Source organism: Neovison vison, chromosome 14, assembly GCF_020171115.1.
Source record: "Neovison vison isolate M4711 chromosome 14, ASM_NN_V1, whole genome shotgun sequence".
In the NCBI taxonomy this organism is placed as follows: domain Eukaryota; kingdom Metazoa; phylum Chordata; class Mammalia; order Carnivora; family Mustelidae; genus Neogale; species Neogale vison.
The window spans coordinates 24,393,579-24,404,071 of NC_058104.1; the positions used below are offsets into that span (position 1 = coordinate 24,393,579).

Below are 10,493 nucleotides of genomic sequence, written 5' to 3' on the forward strand. Positions count from 1 at the left end.
GCCTTGGTAATTCCAGAACCACAGTCCACCTTCTGAAATCACCCCGCAGAATATCCGTGCGGTTCCTCAGTCTGTCTCAGGTGCCTCCATGGGGCCCTGCAGAGCCCCGGGCCTCAGGTCCAGATCCCCATGGGGGGCTACCCCGCGAAGTATATGCATTTCTACTCCCAGTGTACGTGGTTGCTCTAGAAAGGACGGGAAAAGCCACAGCCCATTCACAGAGACCCTGGCAACTGTGCCGCCCCTGTCAACCGAGGCTAGGCCATGTAGCCCTGGTGGGGAGAAGCCCACGAGTCCCCCAAAATCAGCAACACAGTGGACCCCAGATGGCCCCGTCTCTTCTGACAGCCCATGGGGTGATCCCCAAATGAGGCCATAAAACTCTTTAGATACTCGGTTGTTTTCTTCTCCAACCCTCTGTCCAGCCTAGGGGATCTCAAGTTCTCTGCCTGGGTTTATAAGAGGCCCTTGTTTATGCCGAATACAGATTTTCTCAGCTGCCCATGGGACCTTGAGTCTGGGTGACTTAGGTTTTGTGGATGTCAGACCTGATCTCACTTGTGTCCCTCCAAGGGTGGCCCCTTCGTCCAGCCTCTCTCTGTATCTCATCACTGCCCGTCTTGGGGCCCTGTCTCTGCGTTAACGTTTTCTAACCAAACAGGTTTTGCTTGAGTCCCTGCTGTGTGCAGCACTGGGGACAGAGGGCAATAAAGGAACGCACAGTCTAGCAGGGGAGGCCGGGGTCCACCAGGTGACCACACAGAAGTGTTCAGTTGAGAACTGTGACAAAGGAAAGGTGCGGAGTGCTCGGGCAGCGCAGGAGGCAACAGGAGGGCCCAGTGGACTCCCAGAGGCGGCAGCACCGGAGATAGAAGTGAAGTTTGCAGGGTTAATGAAGACAGGGGTCTGTGGGCCTTGGGTCACACACAGCCCCACCCCCCCCACCCCACCCAGGCTGAGCCCGGCATATGGCCAGAGACAAGTTGGATCCTTTTCCCTCTCTCCCTGGGGTCTACCTATAAATCCTGCCCTTTCCCATACAGACCCCAAGGGGAAGCCTGTTTGTGAGGAACCGCCCATGTGCCCATGGGGCGGGGGGCCTGTGGCCAGCGCTGGCAGAGGGCCCCTTACCGCAGGGGGAAGGGCACCGCCTGGAGGGTCACTGGTTTGCCCTCTGTGCTGGGAGCAACTGCTTCTGAGTCCCCACCACATGCCAGGGACAGAGTGTGGATGCTGGTGAGTGGCTTTTTTCCTGCAAGTGCTGGACCTCAAATCAGAGACAAGAGACACCCCCAACTGACGGAAAGGTCACAACTGAATTCCCTGGTAACCAAAGAAACCAGCTAGAAGGAATTGGGAGAAAGGGTATTTTATTTCCATTGTGAGTTATTCACCTGTTAAGGCTGTGCTGCGGGAATTACTATCCGGTTTTAACAGCAGATGTGCGAGCTGACCTGTTCCCCTTGCCCTTTGTAGGAAGTGCAGTAAACCCGCCAAGGCTTCCTGGGGAGACTGGTGCCCTGCAGCGTCCTGGGACCCGGCGTCTTGTTGCCCACTCGTCCGGCCTGATAGGCCTCCGCTGGCTCCCCAGCGAGCAAATGACCGGGTTGGAGTTAGCAGCGTTCTTTTTCCTTAAAAAAGAAAAAGGTCAGGGTTTTGAGAAGCTGAAATTGCAGAGAGCATACGGCGGGGAAGAGAAAACAGACCCAATTTGGAACCAGATGTAGGGCCAGTAGGAATACTTGAGAAAACTTTCTGGGTTACAGCTGACACACGCACGCAAACGCACGTTCACACGCACCCAGCACACACGCCCGCACTTGTGTGCCCTGCGTGGGGCTCAGGTGGGAGAATGCCTCAGGGTAGAGAGCTCTGGGACCAGCCCTCTTGGGTCTTATGCATGTTCTGGGTGAACTGCTTGGACGAGAAAAGACAATTGTTAAAAAATGAAGTCAGCTCTTTCCGTCGTCCGTTTTTAAGGCCTGTGGAATTATGAGCACTTTGACCTTCTCTTAGGGTTTTATGGGGAGAAGGAAGGGTTCGTTGAGGGCCAGTGTTGAAGCCTGGCAGGGGCGGGGTCCTGCTCTCCCCATCTTCACCTGCTGCCTGGGCTGTCTGAACACGTGACCTTCCCCCCAGCGCTTGGTCCCTTTCGGGCCCAGTGGGAGCCAGACAGCCCAAGACTGACCCGCGTGTCACCAAAGTCGGTTACCAGTCAGGCGGGACTTTAAGGACAGAAACCCTGAGCAAGACATGTTCTTTTCTGCCTAGTTTTCTCCATGGCGTTCATCTTTTTTTTTTTTTTTTATCGTGATAAACTACACCTACCATACAACGTACCGTTTTAACGACTTTTAAGCATACAGCCCCGCACGGCATTAGCTGTATTCCCACTGTGTTTTGTGGCATTAATTTTCAGCTTTGCTCGAATCCCAAGGTTGTGTCCGAGAGTACGGTTCCTTCCTTCCCAGGGAGATGCTCCTAACTTTTTTGTTTCAGCCGATTAGAACCCAGCCTTGGCTGCTCGGCACCTGGTCTCAGGCCTTCCTGCTGTGGCTTGGTCTTGGTGTCCAAAGGTTCAGAGCAGCCGAGTGAGTGTCTTCTGGAGAGCAGCACCCCGCGGCTGGGGAGGGGTCCAGGGCTTGCCTAGACCTCCCTGAGTCGGGCCGTTGGCTTTAGTGTGGCGACGTCAGGAACCATGGGCCTCATCAGTCGAGGGTCGGAAATCTGCTTATTTTACTAGCCGGCTGGGCTCCCCTCCCCCAACCACACAGCTTTCCCTCCTCAGATGGTCCCTGGGGTGCAGGGCCCTTGTGCTCACCGCTGGTTCGCATGTGGAACTGTCCTTGGAGGTTTCTCACCGACAGACACCACACGTTGCCGACGACCCCCAGTCTTTTCCTTTCCAACAGGACTGAACCTTCGCTGTCTTGACCCTCGAGTGAGCACACGGTTGGGTCCCTAGCTGTGGTGACAGCACGTCGCCCTGGTGGGGCCCAGTGGGGGCATCACCTGCTCAGAAGGGCCGTGCCCCCCGCAGCTGTCCTGAGCGCCCACCGAGGCCCCATCCCGCTCCGCTCACGCTCTCGTCCGCGCTGGACATCTGCCACTGTTCTGCACCCCTCTCCGCGTCCCCTTTTCTCTGTCCCGTTATTGAAGGCTCTCTCTGACCTGTCGCTGTGTTTCCCTCTAGTCAGGAGTGGCAGGAAAGGACGCCGGCGAGTGTTCAGCCTGTCGGAGGCCGACAGTCACGGCGGCCACTGGGTTTAGTGCTTCGAACGGCAGCTGTCACGGCACCTCTCACAGGCGACTCAGGCAGGTCTCATCCGCTAGCCTGCACGGCCCACACGCCCTGCCGCGGCCTTCCCGGGCGGCGGGCTCTGCACCGCAAGCGGGGCCTCGCTGGGCCTTGGGGGACCAGGCCTGGGCCACCTCCTCCAAGCAGCCATCTCCCCAACTTCGCGGAAGCCCGTTCTTGCTTCCCCTCCGGACTAACCTGGGCTGGGGGGATCCCTGGCCCTTGAGTCTCGGGCAGCCTGGAAACACTGGCCTTCTCCATGGACTGCCCAGCTGTGGGGGGTTCTCCAGCCCAGTCCCCCGAGGGTCCCCCCCGGGTTAAATCACAAGGGTTGAGCAGTAGACTTTGCAAAAAGCAACCCAGAAGTCAACTAGGTTCTCTTTTTCTTTTCCTCCCCCGCTCTCCCTCGACCTTGCTCAAAGCTCAGTAGTGGATTCAGTCCCGTCTCAGCCAGGGCCAAAGCCATTTCCCCCACCTCTGCAGGCCCCTCCATCATCCCCATACTTACGTGCGCTCCAGGTGGCCGCGGACCCAAGCCAGCTCCCGGAGCAGGGCCCCTCGCTGCTGCCTGATCCCCGCGTTCCCTCCCACCTTCCCCACCTACAGGGTAAACCTTCAGGGTTTCCCTTGGGGGCCTCCCACCCCCAGTCAGGAACCTTTTGCCTTCTTTTGCATTTAAAGCTGCTTCTTCTGAGCTCTGCCCTCCGCCCTGTTATGCTCTGCTGACCCCCTACACGCGCACACAAACACACACATTCGAACGCACACACTCAGTCCCACTCTCCCAGTCTGAGCACAGCGGCCGCAAACCCAAAGTTTTCCTGGAAACCGTCACTTGGCAAGGGCCCTCCCAGCCCCTGCCCCAAAGCCAAAGATCAGCTTCTGGAGGGTGCTGGCCAGGGACTTTGGGACCTGCTGCGTTGGGAAGCCAGGCGTCTCTCACGGAACCCTGGACGTCCAGAACTTCCCGCTTAGGCTGCCGCTCTTCTCCCTGGCTCCTGGCCAGGAAACCAAAATGGTTCTCCAAATCTCTCATTTTCAGGGCCAGGCCCCTACTGGTGGCCTTCCAGCCAAAAACACCAGCAGGGAGACAAAACCAAGGGCTCAGCCCTGGACCAGAGCACGTGTCTTTGTTGGGTTATTTTCCCCTGATGAAAAAAGATCTCCTTTTTCATTCCCCTTGGAATGGATATATTTATAGATCACATTCAGGAAGAAATTTTTAGGTTTAAAAAAAAAGTGTTGTAGGTGATGGGTGAGGGGTTATTTTTTTTCTCCTATAAAAATTGAAAAAGGCTATTTTTAAAGGGAAAAAAAAACCCGACCCTCTTAATAAAAATTGTTGGTTCCTTTCTTAAAGAAGAAACCAATTTTGTGCATGTGTAATATTTTTTGTTGGTTTCTTGGTTTTTAAATATATTTGAGGGCAAATTGTCATATCCTTGATTATGCTCTTCCCCCCAAAAAAAACCCATTAGGGATCAGGGAAAGAGGTTTGCCAGCTTTTTTGAATATCTGCATGCAAATAAGCAAAGAGGGAACTCTTACAAGAAGTTTCGAGAGAACATGAAGGAAGTGCTTTGGCAGCTCTGTCTCCAGACGGCACAGAAGTGCCATTTGGAGAATTAGTCATTTCTGAACTGCCTTGTCAGCAGCTGAGCTTACGTGGATGCGTTGGTACGCAGGCCGGTAGCCGTGCCCGCCTCCCCGGAAGCCAGGTGGAGGCCGCCAGAGCAGGTGAGCCCCCAGAGGGACCACACGCTCTGATGAGCGGCAGGTAGACCGCGTGAGCCCAGATGTGAGTCTGCGTGTGCGAGGCAGCCCGTGCTTCAAGGGTGTCCTCGCTGAGCGGAGCGAGTGCAGGGAGGTGCAGAGAAACCAGAATGCGCGTGGAGTGTTTATTCAGCATTTCTGGGCTCAGCTCACAGCCTTAATCACATTTTCCGCTAGTGCTCACCGCCACCCCACCCCCGGAGCCAGGACAGACCCAAAGCCCCATGTAGTGGTTTTCTCTGGGCCTTATTTCTCTTTAAAATAAATATATATATATACACACATACATAGTAATAATGAAAAGAAGGAAAACAAAAAAGGCCTTAAGAAGGAATTTTCTGGAATCTTTGAGAGCCTGTCTTGCCCAGGAGCCTTGGGGGAAGAAACGCCGTCGTATTCTCTGGGAAACTCAATCCGTTGCTTGTGCTTTCTTTCCACGGTGGGGAGCCTCTTCCTCTCCCGCATCCCATTCTCTACGCCCTTCGGTTTTCTTTTGCTCTTGGTTTTTCCGTTTTCTTGCCGTATGTTCAGTTTGCAGTTCTGTTTTGTTTTGGCTTAACTTAAAAAAAGAAAAAAAAAAAAAACACCTAGCTTGAATCCCCTCGAACAAAACATGTCAACCATCCTTCCCAGCGTCCCGCCGACTCATGGCTCAACACCCCATCATCAGTGCCTCCTGCTGATGCCTGGTCAACCCCAAAAACCATACAGATAAGGTATTTGCTTTCCAAGTGAGATGCCCTCAGCCCTCTTGCCGATGCTTGCAGATCACCAGCGCTCAGCGTGGGGAGGATGTTTCCCACCACGAGCGCCAATCTCAGCTGCCGTTCCCGTACAGGCAGACTCGTCATTGGAAAGCAGATAGGCCATTTGTCTGTAATCTAATCAAGGAATTTGAAAAGCACCAAAAAAAAGAAATTGCCACTCCAAAAATAACTGCACTGGACGGAGCCTCCCCTGCCTTCCCCCTGCCCTGGTTTCTCTCCATGACCCCCCATGGGGACGCTCAAGATTGGACTGGCCCCTGTCTGGGCGCTAACTGAGCTCACAGAGAAGGAGCGGGAGATAAACCATAGCCTGAGGTTTTGTTTTGGCTTTGCAAGCAGCAAAGTTGCACAGAATCCCTTTTGGTTGTTGTTTGGTTTTGTTTTTTAACTATCGCAGCAAGTTCCCCCCTTGGGTAAATGCTACCAAATGTAGGCTCTGGAAATGGCCTGAAGCGATAAGCACACCCAAGCCTATTTCCTCCCCAAACACGTATTTACTCACTGGGCAGGTGGTCCAAGGCTCTCCCTCATGCGGAGCCCGCCCAGGCGGCTTCCTGGCGCCATCATCTGCCCATTGATTTTGCACAGGCCCCTAATTGTTCTCTCACACCACAAGTCAGGGTAGCCCTGGGCCCTGACAGATTTCTCCCCAGGCCTAGGGAAGACTGGATTTACCAGCTCCTCTGTCCCCAGAAGGAGGAAGTGGAGACAAGCTGTCCCCCCAGCACCACCGTCTCCCACCCAGATGTCCCCGGGCCTTTGTGCAGGACGGGAGCAGAGGGTACCCACAGGAGCAGAGTGTCTCGGGACTAAGTGTGCCCCTGTTCTCTCTCCCCCCGCCCAGATGACCCCATAACTATGGAACAGCCTCAGCCTCATCTTCCCAGCCAGTTGGTGATCGTCAACGAAACGGAAGCAGAGGCCAGGCCCAGCAAGAGCCTGGCAAGGAGCGCAGACGTGGAGACAGTCAGCCTGTCCCCCAGCCTCATCCCCACCCAGCAGCCCACCATCTCCTTGCTCTGTGAGGACACTGCCGACACGCTGAGCGTGGAGTCGCTGACCCTCGTCCCTCCCGTCGACCCCCACAGCCTCCGCACCCTCACCGGCATCCCCGCGCCGCCCGCACCCGCCGCGGTGGGCACAGCAACGCCCGGTGAGGAGGCCGCACCCCCGGAGCCAGAGGGCCCCGCCGAGCACTGAGTGGGCGCCGAGCGGCCTCCCTTTGTGTGTGTGGCCCCACTGGCAGGGACCCAGGATAGCCGACTCAGAGACACATCGGGAGCACCCAGGGTCCCCGTGGCCCCAGGAACCACCCCTGCCATCTTCTCACCCCCCTTCGCTCCGTTTGAATTCCCGTTTCACTGTACATGTCTTGGAGAGCAGGCTGGACCCAGTGGAGACACCGCAGTGAGCCCCGATGACCAGGCGGCTGCTTCGGGGCAGAGATCGGCCTCCTGGTCTCTGAGCCTGGTGACCCTGGGGTGGCAGGACCCCCGCCCCCCCTCCACCAGCCAGCCGCTCCACAGTCTAGAAGCTCCCCAGCCGCCACGCCCAGTGCGCCTAGAACAAATGGACCAATTCACACTGGGTAGAAACAAACTTCGATAAGCATCTCCTTTGGATATTTATTTCCACTTTTGGCAGCAGACAAAAAGCATTTATTTAAAAAGCGTCTGTTTAAAAAAAAGGAAAAAGACCAAAAAAAGAATCCTCAGCCCTTAAGGTTTGACGTCATGTTAAAAGCATAATAGTACTGTTAAGATTTCATTTTCATTTTCCCTTGAACGTCCCAGTGTTGTGTCCGAAGCTCCCAGTCTGGCTTTCCCCGTTTCCTGACTCCTCTCCCACTCACTAACCCTGCGAGCCTGTGGAATGATAAGTACCTTCCTGGAAAGTTTAGCTTATTTTTTAAACAAAGATAAGGGAGATACATGTATTCTCAGGTACACACAGAGCGGAGAGGGCCAAAAGTTTCTCTGTGGCAGTAGCCAAGGCGCCTTGCGTTTCCCGAAAGATCTTCCCAGGAGAGGGGCCATGGCAGCCAGCTCCCCCACTCAGGACCCATCCTTCATCTCTCTGGACTGAAACCAGTCAGGATGGCTTCCCAGCGTCACCTGCGGTTCTCGCCACCTCCCTTTGTCTGGAGAGAGTCATCTGGGACCGCACAGACTCTGGCTCGTGGCCACGGTGGAAAGAGGAGGTCACAGAGGCCATCCTCCGCATGGCTGGGGCAACACCCAAGGGCCAGGTCCCACCCGCCGCAGGGACACGTCCCGTCTCGACCAGTTGTCCTGGGAGCTCAGGTGTGGTGCTGTCCCTCTCGGCTGCCATTGCAGAGACACAAGCTGATTTTAAAAAATGAAAACTCCACTGTTGCTTCTCCCTTTGGGCCAGATGTGCCCAGGCCGATTCTCCCAACGTAGCACATCAAGCACCCGCACCGTTCCTGTCTGCTTCGCCAGGCAAGGTGACCATCGCCTCTCCTGGGTCAGCGGCCAGACCTTCCACACCTTCCTCTCCTGTGCCCGCCCAGAGTGCCAGCACACGGGCCCGAAGACCGTCTGCCTGGTCAAGGACCGCGGGCCTCATACCCTCTGTCACCCTGCTGCGGTCACAGAGCCCGCCGAGGAGGGCCTTGGTGCCCGTGGGGACAGGGCTGTCCATCATCAGAGGCCCTGGCGTAGACGTGCTTCCCCACTTCAACAGGGGAGAGCCCCAGGCCAGAGAAGGAGGCCTTGCATGCAGAAATTCCAGGGATGAGCCGTGACCATCCACAGAGCCCCCCCAGGAAGGAAAGGCAGGTGGGATGGGAGAAGGGGTCAGGCGGTCCCTGACAGGAACCGGCATGACATCAGCCATAGGGGCCAGCAGCTGGCCACACGTCTTACCTGATCTTTGGCTTGGACAGAAGAGCAGGCTGGCTCTCTGGCTTTGCAGGGGACTCTGGGGCAGCAGAATGACAGAAGGCGAGCAACTTCCCAGCCCAGTGGCGTTATCATAAAGAACGGGCCCCTGCAGAATGGACCCAGGTTCCCCTCCAGGACCACCAGCCTGCCCTCTGAAATTCAGTGGCTCCAGCCAGCTTCACGTCTACCGAGCAATGAAGGAGACGTTGGCAATGGCTCAGCGGGAGGTCCTACTGCAGGCCTGTCCCAGAGGTGGGCTTGCAGTGTTGGTCCTGCGGCTTGCCTCAGCGGGACGCTGTAGGTATGGGGTGGGGGCGGGTCTTCCTTAACCAGGGCCTACTTGTCGCCTTGTGGGTGAGGAGGAGGCCTGCATCCTTGCAGATGGTGCTAGGTCGTGACCATCACGGCGGGAGTGGGCACGTCTTCAGGAACACCCCGCAAACCTAACAGCAGGGGCCCTCGGAGGCAGGCGGGCCCAGACAGGGTAGCGCCAGGACTCCAGGGTCAGGCAGAAAGTGCTAGAGCCGGGAATCCTTGCACAGCAGGCGGGGGGACTGTGTCCTTCTGGGGTCACACTCGCCAAGCCCACCCGGCCTACTGTTTCCACGTCCCCGCAGAGAGAAGGGCCAGGCCCACCCTCCTCAAGTCCCTTGGGCCCATCGGGCTTACCAAGTCAGGGGCAGGGTTGGCCCCATGAAACCTCAAACCTTAGCTTTGCAGGTTGCTGTGAAGAAGGCTATGTCCTTCCAGTTCAGGGACTCAAGCCAGCAAGGGCACCTCTCACTGAAGGTCAGGCAGGCTGAGGCCAGGAGCTCTCCAGCAGCAGCTCCAAAGCCACAGTGGGAGTGTGGGTCAAAGACCACCGTCCCAGGGACGGGCAGGCGAAGGGCGCCTACCCCTGCAGGCCTTCCCTCCTCCCTTTCCCTCCACCCAGCCCGTCTGCTCCCTGTTCCCTGCAGAAGGCAGCTTACCCCCGCACCTCAGCCCCTGCATTAGCAACCCCCGCCCCCGGGAGGGAGTGAAGACACATACCTCTTTAAAGACATACACTAGATTTCTCTAAGGTCTCCAGATGCACTGTTAGAAATAAAGGCACGGCGTGAACGGAGTCTCATCTTCTCCAGACGCAATAAATAAGAAATATTTATCCACTATCAGGGTTCCTTATGTTCCCTCTGAAGTGAAAATATGTAAATAGTTCTTGTCCCGCAGAGGAGCAGGGGTTGGGAAACCCTCGTGCTTCTGGGCCAAGGGACGGTTCCAGGGAAGTACCTGCTCTCGCCTGTGTGACTCATGCTCTGTGGGCACCGAACACGAGGGTGGAAATGAAAACTGGAACTTCCTGGTAAATTTGAACTTGGCAATAAAAGCGAAAAAGTTACCAAGAATGTGGCTGCTGCTCCGTGGCGCTGTGATAGGAAGGCCATGGCCCGGGGATGGGAAGGTTCTCTGCGGCCTGACCCCGTGGCCCGTTGCAGTCGCTGGGCCTCTCCCTGCCCCCACCGGGCCCAGGTTTTCCCCAGCTCCTGAGGGGGGTGGGGCAGGGCTGGGAAAGCTCACTGGGAAGGTTCTCCAAGCCCAGCTGGGTGCAGTGAGCTCTGTCCTGCTGTGCTTCCCTTCCACGGGGCTGCAAGCTCTCTGTCCAAGCCTCAGGTTCTGCATCTGTGGAATGGGCTGTTAATGGGACAAGCACAGGGTCTTGCACTGGAGGGCCGGGGACAGGGATCCTTTGCACACGTGCTGCTGGGC

The 10,493-nt window shown here is 56.5% G+C and overlaps 1 protein-coding gene across 6 annotated transcripts in view; it reads left to right on the plus strand.

The window, feature by feature from the left end:
• The window catches only part of CLEC16A (C-type lectin domain containing 16A), a 201,819-nt gene extending 191,687 nt beyond the window's left edge, over positions 1-10,132 (plus strand). For 5 of the 6 annotated variants that reach the window (XM_044234077.1, XM_044234081.1, XM_044234079.1 and 2 more), the window contains one exon: positions 6,683-10,132. In XM_044234077.1, coding sequence (XP_044090012.1) covers positions 6,683-7,038 — 356 coding nt within the window. In that variant the 3' untranslated portion in view covers positions 7,039-10,132. The remainder of the gene's footprint in view (positions 1-6,682) is intronic. The other variant, XR_006382353.1, reaches the window with a different exon arrangement.
• The last annotated feature ends 361 nt before the right edge of the window (positions 10,133-10,493 follow it).